The sequence below is a fragment of the Vicugna pacos genome, chromosome 2 (genome assembly GCF_048564905.1).
Source record: "Vicugna pacos chromosome 2, VicPac4, whole genome shotgun sequence".
Classification (NCBI taxonomy): domain Eukaryota; kingdom Metazoa; phylum Chordata; class Mammalia; order Artiodactyla; family Camelidae; genus Vicugna; species Vicugna pacos.
Genome location: NC_132988.1, coordinates 88,421,945 through 88,447,421, shown reverse-complemented (window position 1 = coordinate 88,447,421; position 25,477 = coordinate 88,421,945). Strand labels below are relative to the sequence as shown.

The 25,477-nt window shown below is 34.9% G+C and overlaps 1 protein-coding gene across 5 annotated transcripts in view; it reads right to left on the bottom strand.

The window, feature by feature from the left end:
* Positions 1 to 25,477, bottom strand: part of GABRA2 (gamma-aminobutyric acid type A receptor subunit alpha2) — a 110,457-nt gene that overhangs the window by 27,911 nt on the left and 57,069 nt on the right. For 3 of the 5 annotated variants that reach the window (XM_072973709.1, XM_072973703.1, XM_072973694.1), the window contains exons 3-7: positions 16,814 to 17,034; positions 14,835 to 14,917; positions 9,646 to 9,789; positions 8,419 to 8,571; positions 3,615 to 3,701 (exon numbers count right to left, since the gene is read on the bottom strand). In XM_072973709.1, coding sequence (XP_072829810.1) covers positions 3,615 to 3,701; positions 8,419 to 8,571; positions 9,646 to 9,789; positions 14,835 to 14,917; positions 16,814 to 17,034 — 688 coding nt within the window. The remainder of the gene's footprint in view (positions 1 to 3,614; positions 3,702 to 8,418; positions 8,572 to 9,645; positions 9,790 to 14,834; positions 14,918 to 16,813; positions 17,035 to 25,477) is intronic. The other 2 variants (XM_031687571.2, XM_031687577.2) reach the window with 1 other exon arrangement.

Sequence of the window (25,477 nt, the reverse complement as noted above, 5' to 3'; positions counted from 1 at the left end):
AAGAGCCCCATCTAGTGGCGATTTAAGAAAAAAATCAAAAGATACCTAGGGATTATACTGCTTAAATGGTTGCCTAGAAAGCCTTGGGCTGTTTTATTTTAGTTATTCATTTCCTTCCTTGAGAGATAATTTAATGTAGCTCACAAGGAACGTGAAAGGAAAGTGTTGAACTGGATTCTCTGTTTTTCCCACTTTTCCAAGAATGTCCAAAATCTTCCCAGAATGGATCCACAGATTTCTGATCTTGTTAAATTCATTATCTTCATCGCTGAACTACTCTGTTCCTAGATTTCTAAAAGGATATGATTCAGCTCCTTAATTAGGCATAATTTGGTAGCCCAATGCTATCAAATGGATTCAGCAGTGTCATTACGACTTAAGACCAGTCTCCCAAGAACTGCCCATCCATCGTAATCTACCACAGTTGAGAGGTGACGTCCAAGAAACCCAGCATGGTTCACAACTAATCTCAAATGATATCAAGAATGAGGTGGAAGTTCTGGTTAAGGAAAGGTTCGATCTAAAAACGAGCAAAGACAGCCTTCCAAGGATATCACCCTGGGATCCCTGCATCTCTGCTCCATTACCCAAGAGAGTTCAACCTACTGTAACTGCCAGACGTCACAGTCACCGTTACGGACTGCACAGGTGTGTTCCCCTCAGATTCATTTGTTGAAATCTGCTTCCTGATGTGATGGGGGTGAGGCCTTTCAGAGATAATCTGGTCACGAAGCCGAAGCCCTCAGTAACGGGATAGAAGAGACCAGAGAGTTAGCTCACTCTCCTGCCACATGAGGATACAAGGAAGTCAGCAGCCTGCAATGACGAGGGCTCTCACCAGAACCTACCACGCTGGCATCCTAACTCCAAACCTTCAGCCTCTAAAACTGTGAGAAATAAATCCCTGTTGTCTGTTAGACCCCCAGTCTATAGTACTTTGTTAAAATAGTTTAAACTAAAATAGTAATATTCTTATTTTGTAAGTATAGAAGAAAATAATATAATCAATATGACAAGGAATATATTCAGATGACAATAAGGCAATAAAGAACAGGAGACCACAGAAAACACTGTCTTGTGTAAACTCCCCACTGTTACCAAATCCTTTTGCTATTTCAGTCTTATAATTGTATTGTTATAAAATGCAGGGTGACTGTGCAAATGTTAATAGTTTTGGTGATTTCGTATAGCTCCCTGAGGTGATTTAACTGAGGAGATATTATGTTATTTGTGATAAATAATGCCTTATTAAATTATTTTTATCAGATAAGTCATCCGAGTAGAAATCATTTCCTTGAAAGACTATGACATATTTGAAAAAAAATAATACCTTTAATTTTTGTGAGTTTAAAAACTAAAGATAAATATGCACTCACACTTTTGCTATAGTGAGCTAAATATTTAATGACCTAGACCTGTCTAAATAGTAAAATAGAGTAGCAAAGGCCATTATTTTTCATTTTATTTCAAAGCTTAAGTGAAGAAAGCGAAAACTAAAAAAAAAAAAAATCAAAACAAAACAACAGTAACTAGAAAAAATCCTTTTGAAACACCTAAAACCTTCTTTATATATTCTATAAGATTATGAAGACTTCACAGGTGAGTTCCAAGACAAAATGTATAATAGAGAGATGGTTTTACAGAATGCAGTCAAAAGCAGTAACAAATTCTCTACCTCAGATTAAAAAGAAGTTTCTAATGACTAAGGTGAACCTACTATAAGTAACTATACTTTTAAAACCTTGGATTAACTAGGTTAATTTTATTTATAAGTGCAGAACATAATACTGGACAGGAGTGACCTTTGAAAAGTCATTTGATGCATTAGTCACTATACCACAATCTGATAGTGTCAACTTCTGGGCAGCAAACAGGGCAAGAAATCTAAAAGACTTCAGTAAGTAGCTGCTGGTACCGACAGGTAACTATTGTTCAAACCTGAACATTCACCTCAGGTTCTGATCTATGTTTAGTAAGCCTGACTCTCACACGGAAATTACCCATGTTTGAAGAAGTCACCCAGTATATTTCTGACTGCAGGCTCGAAAAGGAAAACAAAAAGGTCAAAGCAGTTTGATGGCATTAATGGTGCAGTAGAAAAAGCGAAAGCATTAGAGTCAGAGAGCTGTAAGGTCAAATTCTTTCTTTGTTACTGACCTGCTGTCTGGCAACGGAGTAGTCTCTTACCACTGCCGGGTTTCAAAGTTCTTATTTGAAAAGGGGGGATAATTACTTTCCTAACCGGGGATTTTTTTTTCCCAGAATTAAATGATTAAATAATGATTATTTGATTAAAAATGATAAATGGGTCTAACACAGTATATGACCCACTGAGGTGCTCAAAAATGCCATTTTAAGCCTATAAGGAAAAAGAATATGAAAAGGAATATATAATATAGCTGAATCACTATGCTGTACACTGGAAATTAACACATTATAAACCAACTCTACTTCAATTTAAAAAAAAGCTATTTTCAAATATTTTCTCATCACTGAAATCACATAGTTTTCAGTTTAGGAAATGGCATTGGATAATCTGCTCTCATAACTTAAATGGTCATAACTATATTGAAAGGATATTTGCATGTTCTGAAAAAAGTCTAAAAAAAAATTCACTGACAAAATAACAGCATAATTTGTAATTCTCTTCATATGTCTTTGCTAGTAATCCAGTCTCATCAATCAAGCTTAAGCAGGCCACCTGTATTCCTGAAGCAACTTCTAAACCTGCCCCTAGACTAGAACCAGTGAGGCTTCCTAATCTTCCTTGCCGTGGCTTATTAATGTATTTTGCCTCAGTCACTCTCCTAATTGGCAGTGGCTGGCGGGGCTGAGGCTCTGAGAGCGGGCGGGAGGGTGGCTGGTGGGCTGGCAGCGTGCTGATTAGCAGGTGCTGCCTTGTGCCAGAGTCAGTTCTGGGATGCCAGGTGTGCCGCCCATCAGCACTCCGCAGCCCATGCCTTGTGGAAGACAGGGATTTGGAACGAGTTTGGCAGAGGCTGTTTTTGCCCTGCACGGGCTTTCTGTTCGTTCGTTTCATATCCCACTACTGCCCAGGCATTCGACTCCTGCGGCCGCTTTCTCCCTACTTTCCAATTAAAGCCATCCATATCCCTTTCTGAGGCTGTACCAATTCTTCAGCCTAGACAAACTGAAGCTATATCCAGCTGACTTTCTGATTTTCTTTCTCTTTTTTAAAATTTCTTTTAGCTTTATTGGGGTATAATTGGCAAAGAAAATTGTAATATATTTAAAGTGTACAGTGCGATGAATTGATACACATTATGAAAGGATCCCCATCATAGAGTTACTTAACGCATGCATCATCTCACATATTTATGTGTTTTTTTTTTCTGAGAGGGGTGAAAACACAAGTTCTGTTCTCTTAGTCAATTTCAATTACACAATACAATGTTATCAACTATCGTCACCATGTTATTAGATCATCAGACCTTATCTGTCTATTAACTGAGAGTTTATAGCTTTTACCAGCCGCTCCCTATTTCCCCTACCCCAGCCCCTGGCAACCACCATTCTGTCCTCTGTTTTCTATGAGCTCCACTTTCTCTTAGCTTTGATTTTTCGCCCCGTTCTTATGGAATGCCCTTTCCTACCTTGGCATGCCTTGATCCATAGACCACTTGAATTCGTGGAACATTCTACAGTATCCTTGGTTATCAGAAAATACCTAAACTTGCTATCTGTTGAATATATAAAACAATAAAAGCATACATTTACTTTAGGATTTAAGAAAACCTGCACACATATTGTTTTAGGAATCCCTATGAAGTAGATAGCATAAGTTTTATATCAAATTACAGCAGATAAAAAAATCTAGAATTTAGAGAGATTACACTCGCACTTAATGCAGAAGTAAAATCAGGACTTGATACACGCTGTCTTTGTCCTGGTGCATTATTCTTTCAAATATGTAGCTAAGCACTCAAAAGTGTTAGCTGCTTTAAAGGAAAAAATATATATATATTCATTATATCAGATCATGATTATCTCTTTACTAACTACAATAACCTCCTTATGAAGGAACCTTCTGCCCAGTAGATGACTGTTTTGTCAAAAGTTAATGTGGAATGTTCTTATTTTTCCAATCGCCAGTTTTCCAATCACCAATAGTATGTGTTTCATAAATGCAGCAAAGTCTCTAATATCAAAGGGGTGCACATTCTAATTTCAACTCCTCTGCCAATGTCTTGTTTGCTCTGTTTTCTTATTCTATTCGTGGCATGAAGCCAGATCTCAAAGGTTGGGAAATTTGACATCTGTCTTCCAGGGCGTATTAATTTCATAACTGTAATAGTTTTTTTGTTTTGTTTTACTTGTGGGGGAGGTTGCCCACCACAGAAAGCCTCAGAAGCAGAAGGAGGGCAGATGATTTAATAATCTCTAATCAGTTTATAGACCATCTCCTTGTGGTGGATTCAGGGAGAAAATCTTGGAGAGGGTAGACACTATTTTGGTAACTGCTATATATCAGTTAGATGAAGTCCAAACTCAGAAGGAGGCAGAAAACAGTGAAGGATGGAGTGAGAAGAAGGAGGCTGGGCAGGTTTCAAGTCTTACTCCAGACAGGACATAGGATTTTTATCTTTTACTTGCACAAGGATATACATACACACTCACAAGGAATTACGTTCACTACAAGTCTGACACAGAATAACTTGTAGAGATAATAGTAAAATGCTTTTACCACCTAACAGCTCATATGCACGAAATTATGACTTCTGGATCCTTAAACCTGTATTACAAATCATGTGCATAAAATGTACAGGTTCGAATATAGTCTGAATTTTTAACTTATAGATGTTATTTTTGTAATCAATCTTTAAAAACGTGTACATTTGTTATAGTTCAAACTAGTAACCTTGATACTAAGACATTCTGTAGATTTAAAGTTAAATATTCATCTATTTCTCTCTCCTCTATACTGAGGTAGTTTTCTATTGGCTTCTTTTAACATATGCATCCATGCGATTTATGCTACGAATCTCTATTTTTATTTGCCACAATGCAGTATTTTATTTTCCTTACATTTGTTGAACAAATACTGCATTATTTAATTTATCTGATTTGCTCTATATTTATATATAAATTTAGACCTTTCTGGAAGATCCATTCTGGCCTAATCATTTCCTTTCTGTTTTTAATTATGATGTAATTTTCCCTAAAACCTTTGTTTTCTGCATTATTTGTGCTCTGAAAAATGTGTAACTATTTTTCAAGCCATTTGAATGGAAATTTTCTCTTATTTTTGGTCACATCAAATTTTTTTGTCTTTGATTTAATTCTTTGCAAATTTTGAAAGAGACATCTGAGAAGATTCCTGAATCCTGGGAAATCCTCGATGTGCTCATTCAATGCTATTATTTTTTCAACTCTTGACTTTTAAAAGTTACTATAAAGGAGATGAAATTCACATAATATACATTTAATCATTTTAAAATGTGCAATTCAGTGGCATTTACTCATTCACAAAGTTCTGCAATCACCTCTCCCTAGTTTCAAGACGTTTTCATCACTTTAGAAGAACACCCTGTTCTTACATAGTCACTCCCCAGTTTCCTCTGCCTCCACCCCTTGGCAATCACTAAACTGCTTATTGCCTTTATGGATTTGTCTATTCTGGATAACACATATGAAAGAAATCATAAAATATGTGACCTTTGCATCTGCCTTCTTTCACTTAGCATGATGTTTTCAAGATTCATCCCTGTTGTACCATGTTACCAGTACTTAATCCTTCCTGTGGATGAATGATGCTGTACTGTAAGTATATACCATATTTTGGTTATCCATTCATCTACAGAAGGGAGTTTGGGTTGTTTCCATTCTTTTGACTATTAGGAATGATGCTACTATAAACCCCTGTGTACAACCTTCCCTGTGAACTTACATTTTTATTAATCTTAGGTAATGCCTGGACGAATTGGTAGACCACATTGTAATTCTGTATATAACTTTTTGTGGAATAGCTGAACTGCACTCCTACCAGCAGTATAGGAGGGTTTCTACTTCTCCACAACCTCACCAACACTCATGTCCTTTTGTTTTGCTTTGTTTGTTTTATTATCATAGCCATCCTAATGTGTGTGAAATGGATTTTAATGTGGTTTTGATTCGCATTTCCTTAATGTCCAATGATGCACATCATTTCTTGTGCTTGTTTGACATTTGTATATTTCTTTAGAAAAAACAAAAAGTCCATTCAAGTTCTTTACCCATTTTTAAATCAGTTTTTTTTTGGTCTTTTTGTTTTTTAGTTGTAAGAGTTCATTCATTATTCAGGATATTAAACTGTTATCAGATAAGTGATTATCAAATATTTTCTCCCACGTGTAAGTCGTCTTTTCACATTCTTGATGATGTACTTTGAGACACAAAAGTTTTTAACTTTAATGAAATTCAATTTATCTATTTTTTTCTTTGTTACTCATGCTCTTGATGTTAAATCTAAGAATCCACTGCTAGATATGAAACCATAAATATTTATCCTATGTTTTCTTCTAATAGTTTTATAGTTTTAGATTTTAGACTAAATTTGTGTATCTGTTTAGTTAATTGTTTAATCTGGAGTGAGGTAGGGGTCCAACGTCATTCCTTTGCATGTGGTGGTGGTCATCCAGCTGTCCCAGCACCATCTGGTGAAGAGACTAATATCTCCCAGCAGAATAGTCTTAGCACTCTTGTGAAAATCCACTGGCCATAGTTGTTTGTGTTTGCTTATGGTCTCTCAGTTCTATTCCATTGGTCTATATGTCTATCCCTGTGGCACTGTCACACTATTTTGATTAACGTAGCTTTGTACTAGATTTTGAAGCTAGGAAACGTGAGTCCAGCAACTTTTTAAAAAAAATATGGTTTCAGCCATTTGGAGCCCCTTGCAATTTTATGTGAATTTGAGGATCAACTTTGTCATTTCTGAAAAAAAAAAGTCACTGGACTTTTGACAGGTATTGAATTGAATCTATAGATTGCTCAGGGGATTATTCTCATCTTAACAGCACTGTCTTCCAATTCATAAATATGAGATGTCTTTTCATTTTAATTAGGTCATAGTTTCTTTCTGCAATGCTTTGTGATTCTCAGTGGACAAGTCTTTCACATACTAGGTTAAATTTGTGCCTAGGTATTTTATTCTTTTGGATGTTATTATAATGGAATAATTTTCTAAATTTCTTTCTGAATTATTCATTGAGAATCAAACTGATTTTTTTCTCCACTGTTAATAAGAATAGCTAACAGTTATATAGTGCATATTAAATGCCAGGCACTGTTCTCAGAGCTTCACACATGTCTATGGCCTCAAAACACTATGGTCTATATGTTGTGTTAACATGGCCTACAAGGCCCATCTCATTTAGGCCTCAAACTAAACTTCGATTGTATGTACACCCACTGACACTGAAACAGCTCACTGTCACTGAATACATTATGTTTTTTCATCCCTTCATATCATTGCAAAATTAATCCCATTTGGCTTGGATTCTTGTTTCATCTCATCTGCCTGGGACACTACTACTCATCCTTCAAGACTTAAGTCAAATGTTAGCTCAGTTTTTCAATCAGTTCTCTGCATGAGGATCCATGCTGTTGTCTTTTTTAACGACTTGTACATGCCTCTTTTATAATGCCTTCATTTTGTGGCGACACTATCTTTCCTGCTTCTTCTGGTACCTTCCACCATACAGAGCTAGTTGAATGCAGGAACTATATTTTATATGTTTTTGCAGATTTAGGGCCTGATATAGTAACCAACAGAGTAGATTTTCAATAAAACTTTCCTAAATCAATGAGTGGATGAAATACATGAAGGTAATCTACTTTGTCAAAAATGTGCTCAGCCTAGTTCATTATCCAAAAAGCAGTAACCAAATTTCCCTGCATGGTCTAAATCAAGAAAATTAACTTTGTTATTAAACACACTACTGTTAGCAAATGAGGAGTCTCTTTTTATCTCTCTTTCCCTTCCTCTCTTTCTTTCTTTAACTTAAAGTACTAAGATCTTTGTTCATCTAAAAACCAAACAAAAAATAAAATAAAAAACATAGAAAGGCTAGAAATGTGGTACTATTATACTCTACAGTAAAAAAAATATGAGAATACTAAAAATATTCTTCTTTCACTAACATGGAAACAAATATTGGCAAGCAAAATGATTTAACAGAAAGAAGACAATGCATTTCAGAGTATCTAAGTATTGTTTTTATCCCTTATTCAGAGTGTGACACTGACTCTGTATTTTACCTCCCTGAGCCTCAGTTTCCTCACCTACAAGGTGAACCCAATACTCCCGGCCCCACACACCACAAACTACTGGGGTGAGGATCAAGAAAGATAACGCGTTTGAAAGTGCGCAATGAAACAAAACGTCCTGTACAGCAAAGGGCGTAGTTACTCACTCACCAAACACAGTTCTTGCAGGCACAGATTCTCTGTTAAGCCAGAATGACACTTGGGAGAGAATGACAGTCATGATGCAAGGCAGATATGTCTGAATCACAAAATACCCAATTTTTCTTTTCAAGTGGAAATGAGCTGTCATTACAGTATATTCACCTAGAAGAAAAATTTAAGAAGCTTAGGAAACTGCAGCAGTCAATAGTTGGAACGTTTTGGAAGTGGAAGGGATTAGACAAAGAACAGTCCCTGATTTTAAAAAGGAAAGAGTTTATCCTATATGTGACACGGAAAGTATATAACATTTAAATGCCCCCCTTAGTGTAGCAAGAATATTTAAAAGAAAAATTTAATATGACCAAGAAGCTTGAACTGTGTGTGTGCACAGTATGGCATTCGTTTTTCTCTCTAGGTCATGCTTACTGGCCAAGGGCGTAGAGGATTCATGAATGCTCTCTGCTCTCTGATGGTAGATTATTTTACTTGCTCGGGTCCCTCAGACCTTCTGGTACCAACCTCAAGCCTCGATTTTGATTGTTTTCAGTCCACTCCTCTCCCACACTTTAAAGTGCTGATTTCTGCCCACATCTCCAAGACTGATCTTCTGGCCGAGATTTTACACTTTTGATCCTGTCACCAATTCTGAACGTCTCAGTGCTGTATGTCTGTTCTAATTCACTGCAGTCAGTTCTATCTGAGCCTCCTAGCTACTTTCCTTTCTGCTCTCTGGGTTTACATCTGGCAGATGTGAGGTCATTAGTTCATTCATATGGCTGCTTCTCCTTACATGAGTGTGCCCATGGGAAAGGACTAGCTTTCCCAAACAGGCCAGGAGTAATTATCCATAAATTAAGAGTTGAATAGTCGTGACTTATCCAAAATAGGGGAGAAAGAATTAGAAGGTGAGGGAAATTGCAACACTGTTTCAAAGTAAAATTGGCTTCTCTGGAAACACACATTTTTTTGAGTTGGTTGCATACTTTAGACCGGTGTTTTTTGAAACTTGAATGCACACCTTGGAATCTCCTTGAAATCTTGTTAAAATGCAGATCTTGACTTAGTAAGGGGTCGGCCTGAGATTCTGAATTTGTAAAAAGTTCCCAAGCACAATCTGTACTGCTAGCTCTTAGACATCAAGAGGAAAAGGTTTTAAGCTAACTGACACACTTCCAATGACTTTAACCCATTTAATATTCTTAGGAACTAGCTTTTCTTTAGACTCATTTTACTTACCTGTACTAGATTTAATTGTCTCCTTCCCAATTGATTGGCCCAGCAGATCATATTGATTTAACCTGGAGCCATCAGGAGCAACTTGTACTGAATCAGATGCATTGTATGTCCAAATATAAGTGACCTCTGAGGTTGTATATGCATCTGTAGGAAATGAGGGGGGAAAAAAACTATTACAGTAATTTTAATAAGAATCACCAATAATATAAAACATCAAAGATGTTTTCATAGGACTGTATTTCATAGAATTACTGTTTACTGTAAAAAATTGGTATTTACAGATCATATTTTGGGAGGTAAAAAAGTGTCTTTGAAATTTACAACTTCAGTATGAAGGCTGTGAAACAGACCAAGAGAGACAATCATAACCATAAGAGTATTTTCATTGCAATCCTGAGAGATGAAGAATGAATTTCTCTTTGGAGTCCGCAAAAATCACTGGGTCCTGGGATGCATGGTGCCAAAGTAGTAGACGAAGGCATTGTAATATACAGGTTGTGAACGCCCAAAGCCCATTTAGCTATTTCATTTAGAACAGCAATTGCTGGAAATAACAGTCATAATCCAAAATGTCACTACTCTCTGGACATAAAAGTAACTTTTGTCTACGTGGGAAAATAATAATGGCCTATATTGTATTTATTATTTCTGTAGTTAATTTTGTAGATTTCTCTTCAACACCTTCACCCAGTTAAGAATTAAATGACTTAGCTGTCGTGACACAATGCATTTCATTAGAAGAATGAAAACTAATTTTGCAGAATCTGTAAAATAACTGAGAATGCTATAGTTCCATAAACACTTTTTAAAACCTGTTCATTCTAAAATTAATTAATGCACACAGATCTCACTGGACTATACTTTCATAGCACCCTAATTAAGCTATGGATTGGCAGGAGGAGACGAAACACGTACAGAACAGGTATAACGTTCTGATTTATTTGGCCAAGGATGCAGAACTTAGCAGCATCGAGATGACTCTGGAGCTGGAGAGCGGGCAGCATGTCCGTCTCAGCACTTCTCTGGCCCTGGCATTTCCCTTGCGCCTGTGTGTCCTGAGGGGGAACAGCTGACCTCTCCACACAGGCAGAGTCTCTCCACAGTTGAATAAACAGACAATTGCTGCTATGCTAATGACATTTTGAAGACTTTCTGTGCACTTTTGCTCATGGGAATGCTTAGAAATACTAGTTATTCCTGGTCCTGGAGCAAAACTCAGCATCACAGCCACATTTTCAATTGAGGGAAAGAAAGAACCAGCTGTCTCTGGCAATATCTCTACCTCTTGCTCTATAGGATGTTGGGAAGCTCATTCACCTGCTTTCTGTAAATTTTCTAGATTAATATGATTGTTCTAGGATGGTTCTGGTACTTTCCTTTATCCAAAGTCTGTGATCACAAATCTATTTGCACTTAAGCATTAATAACAATAAAGTGAACTTCTATGTGCTTGTGTCTTATTCACTGTGTGGTCTTTTAATGGCATACTACAATGTTGCCTGGTTTTCTGGATATCACTACTAGATGTTAATATCAGTGAAATACATGTATTCACCTACATCCACAAGTAAACTGTATTACATGAAATAATTTTTGAAATAGGATGCTAGATACATATATATGTACGTATGTCATTATATGTATGAATATGTGTATATATTATATATTTTAATAGTAGATATATTCATATAACTTGCATATGAATGAATTCCAGTTGCCCTAAGGTCTAAGTTTTTATGAATTAATTTAAATGAGTTAACCGCTGATGGTTCTGCTGTTGTGAATAAATAACATTAGTCATGTGTATGACAAGCAATCCATTTGCAGATCATCAAGTGACTTGTTTTCTCCATAAGTACGTATCATGGCCTTCTCTTCAGTAAAATTTCAAATGACACAGAATTGAATACATCACAAAGACGTCACATGCACCACTTTGTATCAGAAGGCCCCATGATAGTCAGTAATAAGTGATAAATCCTAATAAATTATTAGGTTTTGTTTAAAGTAAACATAATGATTCCACTTTTGAATTTTGATGTTTACCTTTAAACCTAAAAAGGGAAAATGACACTCTACAAATGTGGTGTCTTTTTTAAGAAACTCGTAAGAGATTGATGGGCAGGGACTCATGTCGATACTTTTCACACCCGGCACAATGCCGGTCACAAAGAAAACTTTCTTAGATCACTCTTGCTAAATCAATAAACTTACATTTTAATATATTTTAATTCTGCCATGTACTGCTATGGAGGATGGAAACTAGGATAGGACCCCAAGAATATGTTAAAGAAAGTAATTGCTCCTTCCCATGTTTTTCATAAAAAAGCAATTATTTCATTTGCTGGACAGGAATTTTTTTTTAGATTTGGAGTCTGATGAGAGAAGAGATAGTAGAAAGTTATACAATGCAGATCAAAGGCACTTCCTGGTCCATCAACACATATATAAATTAGGAGACCACTGCAATGTTTTCAGTAAAGAATAAAAGGGGAGAAAAATTAATTTCATTATAAATTCCACATCTATATTAGATTTTCATTAAATAATTTAATTTTGCCAAATAACCCATTTTGAGTCCTAATCTGCATTAAACAAATGCATATTGTTTCTTCATATTTGATAACCAAAAAAAAATCCCCAAATCATTTTTAATTATTAATTTTTATCCAAAAAGAAAATTTACAATTTCTTTTGGGATAATGCCCAGAATACTTTTAGATTTCCATTCAGGAAGTTTAAAATCAAATTAAACAGTGAAGAATTATATAAAGATATGAGGCAACAGGAATAAAGCAATACAAAACTGAATTCAAACTTGTAAATTAGTAGAAAAGATGCTTTTTTTATTTGAGAAAAATGATAATGTTCCAGAAATCCCATTATTTGTGGGGAGACAAGGGAGTTTTTTGAGCAAGAGAGGAATAAATGACTAGAAGAAAAAGTCACGGCTGCTTTTGCCAAAATTTGTTTGGCCAACATTTAAAGTTTTGGGTTGGCTTCTTGTCTATACTTTCAACATTTATATATCAAGTACCTATTATTGGCAAGGAAAAATAAAAGCATAAACAAATGATTTACCCAATGTGTCAGAAAGTAAACATGGAGAAAACTAAATAAAACCAATTACTTCAACAAAAAATGGCTAAGAAACTTTGTTGCCTGTATCACTTCTAGATACAGAAGACAGTATTTTCAGAGGTACAATATTACACTGCTCTGAAGAGGCACTTTAGTAAGGGATTTTAAATTGTATTTAAATATTTTAGGTGTATTTATTTCATATTTAGAATTGAGACATCACATCGTTTATATCTGGTTTCTTAATGGCGCTAACTTGTGCACCGAAAAATGCCTTTCCTTCTTAGACCATTACTGCATCTTGAATAAGTCCTTCCTTTGTTACCAAGGCTTTTCAGTTTCCTATTTAATACCATTTATGCAATGCAAATGAGTTTTTTCTCTGCTGCATCTGCTGGAGTTTTTCCAGCCTCATGTTTACTTTTTATAACATGATTGACTATCTTAAATAATTTTCGAAGAAATGTCAGTATTGAAGTGATAGTTTCCATGACAATAAAAGACGGCTTTGTAGTTAAACAAAGGGAAGAGTCTCAAAGAAAACTGAGAGCTGATACCTTTTGTAAGAATGAACAGAACAAACAAGACTGAACTTCTCATTCCACAAAACTATGGTCATCAAAATAAATAGAAGGCTCTGCATTCAAATTAGCCATCATTCCTCCCTCTTCTTTCACATGATGCAGAAGGCACACATCCAGTTATACATATTTTTAATCAGGTGAGAGAACTGCATTTCTATTCAAGAGAATGAAAAGTGAAAAGCTGCCCAGAATGGACAAAGATAGGGGTGCTAAAAAGAGCTGGGTTTCTGAAATGTCAGGCTATTGGACACCCTCACAAAAGAGAGAGGCTGCTTAGCTGTGCCTGTGAATTTATCCTGAACCTGCCCTGAATGCCATGTGGGCCTAGGGAGATGCTTTGACCTTCCCTCTTCTCAATTATTGTGGGAGAGCGAATGCTTCTGCTTGACATATAAGGTCCAACCTCAGTGACCTACAGAGGTTGCCAAATGCACAGAGCTTTTTCTGAAATACTTTATTGTACACAGAAAGTGCCCAGGTGTAGCAATCCACCTACGTCATCTCCTTCAAATTTATTTTAGAAAAAAAATTCCTTCCATTTAGTTAGAAAGTAGAAAGAAAACAGAGACCCAGTTTCTGTGCCTGGCATTTGCAACAGGATGATCGCTACTTTAGTAAACAATGGAATCTATCCTTTACATTTCATTCTTCTTTTGTTTGCTTGTTTAAAACAGATTTTATTTCAGATGAGCAGCGGCAGAGATAGTCTAATTTAGTTTGATAGCTGTCCATAGGCTCTTCAATCGTTCTTTTTAAATCTAGCTTTATTAAGATATAATTGACATATAACATTGTGTAAGTTTAAGGTGTACCATGTGTGGATTTGATGCACTCATATATTGCAAAATGATTACGACCATAGTGTTAGCCAATACCTCCAGCACATCAAATAATTATTCTTTGCATATTTCTCACCATGCTTAATTTTTTTAGATTTTTTATTGAAGGATAATCGATTTATAATGTGTTAATTTCCAGTGTACAGCATAGTGATTCATTTATAAATATATATAATATATTCCTTTTCATATTCTCTTTCACTATAGGCCATTATAAGGTATTGAATATAGTTCCCTGTGCTATACAGTAGGTCCTTGTTGTTTATCTATTTTATTTATAGTTGTTTGTATCTGCTAATCCCAAACTCCTAATTGATCCCTCCCCACCCCCTACATTTCATTCTTAGTTGGAAAAAAATTTATTTATTTTGCATTTTTAATGTGCTAGTACTTGAAAAGAAAAAAGGTAAATGACATAGTCCTGACCTTCAAGGAGCTCCCAGTCTACTTTTCACATGTATAAAAACAGGTTGTTCTTTATTATCAGTAACTAAAAACAATAATTAAAATATAATGGTATTTGAGAGTACAACAGGGCTATGAACAGTATTTCTTTTATTTCTGCATCTTATTGGACAAGTATTAAGCATCCCATCATATGAGAAGAAACTATATAATTGAGTAGTGCTGCTGACTAGCCCTGATTTTATTGACCCAAAACATGTACCTTCATCCCCATACTTACAGCTGCCAAATTTCAGAGGACATGAGTGAGCATCCATTGGAAAATCCTCCAAGTGCATTGGGCATTCAGCTTGAACCGTAAGCCTAGAAGTCAAAATTCCACTCTTTGTTTAGGGAAATTGGCAAGTCAAGATAAATCACTCCTTATTGTTGTCAACAGAATTAATGATGAGATAGGACCTTCATTATAGCATCATATTAGGCTAATTCACATTTAAATATGCTTTTGTTCTTTCACATTTAGGTGATCCTTCGGGAGGCATTAGCATCTACAAAATCTGAGCTCAAGTAACAATGCTTGTTTAAAAATATACTTAAGCATTTTGTACTCTGTGGTTAGTCAAGAAGTTATATACGTGCTTTTGAAGGTTATTTTCCTATTAACTTCAATATTAACATTTGATAGAAATCTCAATGAAAACAATCTACATCATAAAAAGAATTTTATTTCCCCCCAACATCCCATCAACAACCATATAGCAAAACTGATACAAGAATTCAATACTGGCTCAGAGGAGGCCCCTTCAAAAATACATAAATTTTGAATGAGTATCATATACTGTATAGAGATACATATATATAAATATAAATGCAGACATAGATATGTGTATAAATTTATCTCCTATAAATATCTTGTTGAGACTAGACTATCGGTCAAATTATAGACACAAGTTATGAATATTAAGAGTAACCATAGCAAATTTTTTATAAAGTTATTAATTATTCCATTTTTACACAGAGGTAACGTAGATAAAGTAGGTATTAAGTTGAATTTACAGAAGAATCTTTTATGGTGAGGAAAACAAATGTGACAAACCATTTAATTATAGCTTATGTACTTCTAAGAGAGTATTTTAAGAAGAATCCAATGCAATATTTTTCCAAACTCTGTGTGTTCTCAGCCTACATTTTGTTTCAACCCCAAATTTCCAATCATTGTCAATCCACAGGAATGATCAACATGTAAAGTTAATGAGGGTGCTGCATCTGGATTGCAATATTCAGAGAGAGTGAGGCAGAAAGAATAGCTAACACTCCCATTTTGGGCAATGGTCACTTAGCAATGAGTCTTCAAGACTGTTTTCTTTAAAGATCAGGACTATATTATTACCCCTTCTTAAATAACTTTCATAGCTGGAACCCACAATTTAATATTTCATATGAAATAATAACACATTAAATGCCTGGAATACAAATCTGTCTACGTATAATGCTGACAAACGTTACCTATGCTTTAGAGCCTTTATCAAACACTTACATTTTAGATTATATATTATTTTATTAGATTTGTGATTGTTTTCTTTGTAACATACTATAAGTAATTTATTTTAAAAGATTAATTCATGAGAAAAGTTAAAATGGACTAGCTGTTAGAGTCAGCAACTGTGTATTTCTTTGGATGAGTGTTTTAGGGTTGAATCATATGAACTTGATGTTACACGGCACTTTTTGACTTACAAAATGGCAATTTCATATGGTTCAATCTAATACATATGCTTATGGTACCAATTTACTTGCAACCAATATTAAACAAAAACTACATCCCTGCATTTCACAAGTTTTTTTTCCTCTAGAGTGACTTTATAAGGCCGATCAAAATATTAAATTAAGTAAAACTTGCTTAAAGTTATTAAATGTGGTGGAATATTTGATGAGATATTAAAAATAAAGTTATATACTGGTATAAAGAAAATTTTGTCATATTAAAATTATACTTAATTAAAATGTAGTATGAAAAGTAAATTGCCAAAAAAATCAATTCTTAATAGTTAAGGCAATTTTTAGGTTTTAACACACTAAGATGAGACTCAAACTCCTCATAAGTACTATTTTCTATTTTTATTTTTTTGATACACAAGCATGTACAAAGCATACTATATGTACCTCAATAATTCGTTATGAAAATGTTGACAAGCAGGAGGGCTGGTTGGTTACAACATAGATTCCTCAGTATTTAACATATCAAACCTAAAAACATACCTCATTGTGTACAGCAGAGTCCCATCATCCTGGATTCGAAGAAGCTTATTTGGCATTGTCATATTATGAGCTACCGATTTTTTCCCATTGTGGAAGAAGGTATCTGGAGTCCAGATTTTGCTGGCCATTAAATTGTTAAGTCGAAGGATGTTCATAGGACCTTTAAATTTTAACCGTTCATCTTTCCATTTTTGTCGAAAGAAAACATCTATTGTATATTCCTGAAATATAAAATAGAATTCTTTTGAAAATAATAAATGCTTAAAATTATGATATAGTTTAAAATTATAATTTAAATAGTATAATATAGTTTAAAATTGTAATATAATTTTCAATTATAATGTAAGTAGTTTAAAATAGTTTAAAATATTTAATATAAATAGTTTGAGAAAGCCATTTCAAGATGAGTGAATTTTGAAAGATTATTCCTTCATCTTACAAATAAACATTGCCACTTACAATGGGGTAAAGCATACGTACTTATAGAATTAGTCACATATTAATATGAAAAGAAAATAATAAAGTTACTTAATCTGGACTCATTCAGTGGCATAAGGTCTTAGTCAAAGTGCTTTACAGACGGCTGCATCCTATAGATCCTATAGTTTAGAACTACTTGGAGAGGGGGCATGCTTGGGCAGTGTCTGGGTGGATTGTCCTAAGGCATTCATCTCAAGAAAGAATAAGCAAGGAACCTGATTCTCACCAACAACAACTATTAATTAAACACACTATCAGATCTACATGAGTCATCATCCGTTGCCAAAGAAGCTATAAAATATCTTATTTCTTTTTAAATCTGAAAACAATGGTGAGGTATCATATTGTTAAAAAGTATGTATTAGGGAATGATAATTTCAATAAAGCTTTTTTATAAAATGTGCTGTAATAAAATAGTTTGACAAGGTATTAGAATACTTAAAATATGAGTATTTTGCAAATAAACTCTCTCAGGTTAAGGGCACTTTTAAATAGTCATATAGACCAGCTAGTGATCAATTTCCCTATTATTAGCCTCCAATACTTGAAGTTAGTTTCATCAATCTCTCTTTCTCATCCTCTCTTACTCATCCCCCTTCCTCTCTTTTTTTTTCCCCCTCTGTCTTAAGATAAGAGAATGTATACGTTTTAGATGAGATACATGATTCACAATTTTGATGAATACTGACAGCCTACTGAATGTTGAATTTTTGGTCAATGTATGTGTGTGCAAACACTTCCATGATAAATAACTAAAATCAGTGACACACCTGAGATTGAAAATTCAGAAACTGTCCTTTGAGCACAAAGTCCCAGTCATTACGTTTGAAAATAAACACCTCAGCAATTGACAATTTCACTCAACTAAAATTGTGTGTGTATAAAAGGACATTATAAAGCCCACGTACTTATGAAAATATCAGGTCACGTGTACAAACCTTACTCAAGTAAATGGATCCCAGTAATCCCTCAAAAATTGAATGGATGACGACAATAAGCATCAGTCACAGGTGATGGCTTAAGTCAGGAAGTGAATAGCAGGAGAAAATTTCATAATCTAACCCACTCTCATTCTCTGTGGTTTAGTCATTTTTTAAGTTTAATTCTATATAAATGCAACTCAATTTTTTAAAAAACTAGATTAAGAGATGCATGTTTGCTATCTTGATAAATTTGTATGCTAGTGTTTCTTTCCAACCGGTGGTTCCCCCAAATCCAGGTCTGATGTGAACACATAGGACATTTACCTGTCCAGGCAAACTAAATACATTTTACAACTTTTTATAGAACTTCAAATTCTATTTTTTCATTTCTGCAAAATTATGGGATCTTTTATCTGTTTCCGAAGCTATTGCTCTAACAAGCATTTCCTACACACCCACCATGTAGGAGATACTCAACGTTTATAAACCGTAAGTTTTAGGTGAGCTCTTTTTAAAAAGTGTTTTCAGGAACACTGTTTTTAAGCATCCACAATGTCCCTAGAGAGGGCTTGGCCAACCTATCCAAGGCAACCTGTGCCTTTCCCCCCATCCCTGCAACCAGGTACATTCATGTTACGCTCTGAACAATTTAAACAGTCCCCATCCGTTCCATTCCTCAAATAAAGCAAGTTCCCACCTGCCTGAGTCAAGAACTTTACTGATAAGCATGCTTCCGGTCCCCTCAACAGTTGGGAGATATGCAGTCAGCTGTCTGTGTATCTTTGTTACTCGTAAAGCTTTTCATTACTACAAAGTCATATGCTTAAATTACACTTTTCTTCTTCTGCCTCCCAACTAGCCAACAGGTCTTCAGAAAAGGCACCATGGCTTTCATTTGTGCATTGTCTTATTTCTGTCTTCAGACACGTAAGAGAGTAAAAAGAACGCTGCAGATACATGGTAGCCATCACCAACAAGAAGCATAAACATAATTCACGCGTTTGCTCTCCTGTGTGTCCCTCCTCAAGCACATTCTCCTGCTCTGTGAGGAAACAGCCATCTTGAATTCAGTATTTCTCATTCCCACAGATAGGCTTACATATTTACTATATAAATATATGTCTTCTGTGTCACATTTTTAACATTTATATAAATGAGGTCATACTGTGTATACTTTTCTGAAACCACTTTTTTCAGTTACGTTGTTGAGATTTATTCATAGCAATACATCTAGTCCTTTGCTTCATTTTCATTGATACCTAGCATTACCTCCTAAGAATATTTTACAGTATGCCTCCTTTTTCCATGCTTTTAAATATTTTTTTTCCTTGTCACTATTGCTAGCAATACTGCTATGAACACTATTACACAGTGCTTTTAGGACAAAAGTATGAGAGTTACCCTAGACCAGAGGTCGGCAAACATTTTCCATCAGGGGCCACTTAGTGTTTTAGACTTTGAGGGCCATGTGGTCGGTATCACAACTACTCAGCTCTGCTGTTGTAGTGTGAAAGCCCCCACAGGCATCATTTAAATGAGTCAGAGTGGTTATATTCCAATAAATCTTTGTTTACAAGAAAAAGCAGCCAACAGGATTTGGCCCATGGATCGTGGTATACCCACCACTGCTTCAGAGTACTGACAAGTGGGGTTACTAAAATTTATTATATGTGCAATCAATAACAACATATTGCCAAACTGAAATTGTAAGAGGAGTGTACATTACAGTGAATAAGGAGATACTGTCAAATTGAAATCCTAAGAGGTGTGCACATTTATATCCCCACTAGTAGAGTATGAACTTTCTCTTTCTCTACAACTTGGTGTAGACAGACTGTTTCATTTTAGCCATTGTGATTGGTTTGAAATGGTTTATAGTGCTGCCACTTGGATTTTTCTATTAAACCAGTGAAATTTAACATATTTTCATATGTTGGTTTATTAAATACTCTAGTTTTCTCTTGTATGGATTGTCTATTCATGTGATTTGCTCAATTTCCTTTTAGATTGTCTTTTTCTTATTGAGTTATAGAAATTTTTTATATTTTCTATTTATGAATAGTTTAGAAAATACAGAACTCAAAAAGAGTTATAATAAATAGCACAAAGGTATACAAAATATCATAAATATATCCCTCTATGTTTCTTTTAAAGATGTCAAAGTTCTGCTTTTAACATTTAGGTCCTGGAATTATTGTGTATCATATGAAATACAGATCAATTGAACCATTTTTTTTCAAATGGAAAAACAACTTTCTGGTACCATTTATTGACTGGTCCATCTTTCCCCACAGTTCAGCAATGACATTTCTCTCATGTATTTAGTGTCCATATCAGCATAGATCTGTTTCTGAGGTCTCTTTTCTATTGTCTACACCTGCATCAATTCCAAAGCCATGATTTCTACAGTTATATAATAATTATAATTAATAGTGTTTTTATTATTGTTCACTTGAAGATGTTTCATACTTTCTACTATGACTTTTCTTTTTCTTTATGTAGGAGACATTGTTTTTATTTTCCAAATACATTGGTTTCTTTAATTTATATTTTCATCATTGGTGTTTAATTTTACTCCATTTGTAATAAGAGACTGTGCTCTGAAGATGCTAATAATTTCCAATTTATTGAAAATATCTTAAGAAAATTTTTTGTTGAATTTAATCATTTCCTTATTTTAATGGGAAGGTAATTCAGTCCATGTACATTTAATGTGATTACAAATATACTGGACATGTCCCAGGTTATAGTGTTTTTAGCAGTGATAATTAAAAGGATGAGGCTAGCAGGATAACTTGTATAGATGTTTCATAATTAACTGAGTAAAATGAATAAGAAAATAACTCTAGAAAATTAAGGAATAAGAATCATAAAAGAGCACACACACACACACACACACACACACACAATGAGTAGAGGCAGAGAAAAATATCAAACTAAGAGAAAAGAAAAATGAGAAGCATATAGAGATTAACAGTGTCAAATAGCACTGAAAGATCTTGAAAGCTTAGTAGAAAGGAAGCCAAAATGCGATGGGTTGAGGAGTACACAGAGTATGCAAATAGAAGGAAAATAAAGTGCTCTTTCCCACTCCTAAATTTGTAAGTGTCTTAAAGGGAAATCAGAGTTAAACCAGTAAAATCTAGATACTAGCTTATATCATTTAGCTATTGCCATGTAAAAAAAAATCACCTAAAATGCATTAGCTTAAAATAGCAGACATTTATTATTAGCTCATGAGACTGGAGATGAGCTGATCTCACCTGGGCTCAGTTGATCTCAGCTGTTCTTGCTTTTGTATCTGTGGGTTAGCTGGCCATTAGCTAATCTGGGCTAATATAGTGTACGGGCCACTGGGGCAACTCAGCTCTGTTCCAAGTGTCTCTAAGCCTCCTACTCCAGGAACCACTGGTCTACCATGGGCTTATCTTTCTCATGCTGGCAGAAGTATACACAATAACAAGCCCTAATGCACAAGCCATTTAAGTCATTGCTTGTGTAATGTCTGTTAACATCCCATTGGCCAAAGCAAGTCACACCGTTGAGTTGAGTGACAAATACTACTGTAGGTCACCTCACTTTCAGTGGGAGGGCATTACAAAGTTAAGTGAGAAAAGAAGATGTGGATATAGAAAGGGGTGAAGATTGGGTGCCATCATTGCAGCTTACCATACTAGCCCTCTGTGAGAGGAAAAAAAGATTCTTGTGAATGAACAAAGAGTTTGAGAACATCTGAAACTTCTCTTCATCATGTGACTCCAGTGAAAGTGATATGGGTCTGATATCAAGGTGTAATCAACTGTATTGTACCTAAATTAAATGAGAGCTTGTGCACAGAAGCAGGATACTCAGCTTAGAGCAGTGACTTACAAAGTGAAATACGTACATCCATTTGGATGTAGGAACAAGATACTAGAATCTATTTTATATAAAATTATTATCTAAATATAAGAAGTAAATGAGGCTTTCTGAGTAAATAACACATGGACTGCTGTATGTATATATGGCACTCTCACTGTGTCCTATGGGAAGAGAAGAAGCCACCCAGAGACAGTCAAGGGACACTGAGCTCACGCGCTTGCAGCACACTGCGATTTGTACTCAGGTGACTTTTTAAGTCATAATATCTAGTTTTGATTAAACTAACTCAAGTGAAAATAGACAACTGACTTAAAAATTGTTGCTAAATAACACCATGGATTGAAGAAACCATCAATAATTCCACAAACGCAAGTGAACAATAAGAAAAGAGGATGTCACTTCTATGCCTCATATGAGTTCTTCATTAGCCCACATAAAGAATGACGAACTTAACTCTAAAATTAAATGTACAAAAGCAAATTCATAATTTTCAATAAGGATATTAAAATTTGGGTTTACACCCACTGCATTTCATGGTGAGCTTAACCTTAAATACTGGCTATTGATGGCATAAGGACATTGCAAAAAGTAAGTTGTTTTAACAACCAAACATCCAGAACATAAAGGCGAACATCTAAAATTGGTGGATGGGCTTTTTTAAAAATTGGCATAATGGTTCAATAACTCATAGCCAATGATGCACTTCTCAAATTTGAACTTACATGTCTTTTACATCTATAGCAGTCATTAAGACAAGTGTTAGAATAATATGAATTTAGAGTCAGACTGTTGATTGCTATATTATAAAGTATTTAAGAAAGATATTTAAAAATAATAAAGTGCATTTAAACATATTAATTGCTAAAATAATCTCATGAATAGAAATCTTAAGTGGGAGTAAAAAATAAATCTATTTTATTAATGATGTAAAAATTACACCTGAAAATAATGTTTTTTAACTTATTCAGATTTCTGCTTTTGTGCTTCTCCTAGAATCCTTCAGTATATTAGTACAAAAGCATGTAGATATAGACATAGAAATACATAAATAAATACAGTTAATTTAGTTAATTCACAAGTTTTGTGGTTTTGCTTTTGAGATTAAAACAGAGGAAAAGGAGACATTTCAATCAAATATTTATTGTATATCCACTAAGTTACAATAGAATTTCCAAATAGATTATTTGCATTTGATTCCTTTAAATGCATATATAATGCACATTCTCAGTCTTTGAAAAAAAATATCCTTGAAAGGTTTCTTAAACCTCAAGTTTGACGTGAGTATATACTGATATAGTAATCACTTGATTTGCGTGTTGCAAGAAACTTGCCAGAGAAGCACAGAACAATGCAACATCTTCACACAAACAAGATTTAGACCCATTAACTGAGGTTTTAGAAGAAATAAATGATACCAACATCAACTACAAAATTGCTCAGAGGACACACAACTAAAGAGCAAATTTAGAAAGAAACAAAAAAATTCATAAGGACATACCAGCACATAGCTATGTCCTCAGGCCTGTGTACGGGACACCTGAGGATGCTGGGTGACCCAAGAGTTGAAGAATCCAGAAACTTCAAGGTTAAAAAGTTATTTACAGGAAATTTGATCTAACTTCTCCTTTTTGTAGATGGGATTATAAATAATTTTAGTGACTGCCCAGTTTCCAAGCTTGTGAGGGGCAGAACCCAGACAAGGATGCAGTTCCCAGCCCAGTGTCTTTACTACTGAGTACTATGTCCAAAAAATGTATTGTGAAGAAGGAAGTCGTTCTCTATTGCCCCGTTTATAGTAAAACATACTTTCAAGGACACAGTAACTTAGTGAAGGCAGCATATTTTTTAGTGCCTGGCTACATTAATTATAAGTCAATGCTTGTAGCCAATTTCTGAAGAATTCTATCTGCTCACTAAAACATAACCAAACTGCAGGACTGCTCTTGAAGTGACTCCTCATTTGAGTTGATTTACTGGGTATATTTTAAAGTACCAAAATTTATTTCATTATACCCTTTTACTATTAAAGGCTAGTCTCCTCTGAGTAAGTTCCAATCAGTGTGCTTCTTCTATAATGAAGAAAAATGTGGTTTATGAAGCAGGTGTATAGCAATGAAAGAAATAACACCCTTAGACTATATAAGACTGGTTAAGCTCCAATACCTTCAGTTGGTTTTCAAAGGGGTGTAACCATGAATTTAGCCCAGTATTAGCATTGCAAAAATTGCAAAAAAGTGAGACACTTAAGAACAGATCGGCAGTGTCAATAAACCCAATTTGTACAGATCATAAAACTTCATTATGCAAAGAAGCTCACACAGACTGCAGAACACCATGGCTACTGCATGTTCAGACCATTGTGCAGGCAAGATGTCTGGGCTTTCTCTTTGGAGCTAGATTCCTAACAAGTTTAAAAAGAAATTAAAAACTGTTACTAAAGATTCAGATTCTAACAGTAGATTATTAAAATATATCTAATCAAAGTACCAAAATGATTAATAGTTATATGTTAATCGCAATTCACTTTGATATAACTTACTACTTGAAATGCATAATAACCTTATTAAATATGCAGAAGTATTCCCATTTCACAGGTGAATACTTTAAAAGCCATATTCACTTAAAAAAAGAGAGAGAAAGCCAAAATGTGAACTGTAACCTTATGCTTCCTAACACCATGTTCTTTTCATTGTACCATACATAAAAACAATTCTTGGAGGCAGGACATCAGAGTGAAATTTCCTTCTTTTATAGATTAAAAATAGGTACTAGTCATATATTATGGAAAGTCACAGGGAGAATTTAGTCGCAGGCTGAGACTGGAGTTTTGGAATCTCTGTTCAAGTCTTCTTTCCACATTTAAACAGACTCAACAACAAGACTGAAGGATAACAACAATATTAGTAAGGTGAGTAATATGAAACAGATGTTAAGAGCATGAGCTTTCAAGTTAGGTAGACCGGGGTACTTGAACAGGTCTTTAGTCTCTCTTTATTTCAGTTGACTTATCTGTAAAATGGTGATAATAATACAACTTATTTCTTAAAAGAATGAAGCAGAAGGGATAACACTTGTCAAGTTCTTAGAAACAGTTTGAACATCAAAGAAGACGGCCTGTATAAATCATCTTCCAACTATCCTTCTCGCCCATTCCCTATACTCAGGAAAAGGGTGGCCTGGCAAAGCAGTGACACCCAGCAGCAAAAATTCACCAAGTGCCAGGGACAGGGGTTAGTAGGATGCCGCAAGAGGTCCATGAAAGAGTACGCCACCTGTGCTGTTGGTGTTTCAGACAATAAGGAGGTCATTGAGAAGAAATCACAAGAGTGCCCATGACTGGTCCTGTGTTTATCCCCCAGCCATACAAATGTCATTGACTGTGCAGGGAGAACCACTAACA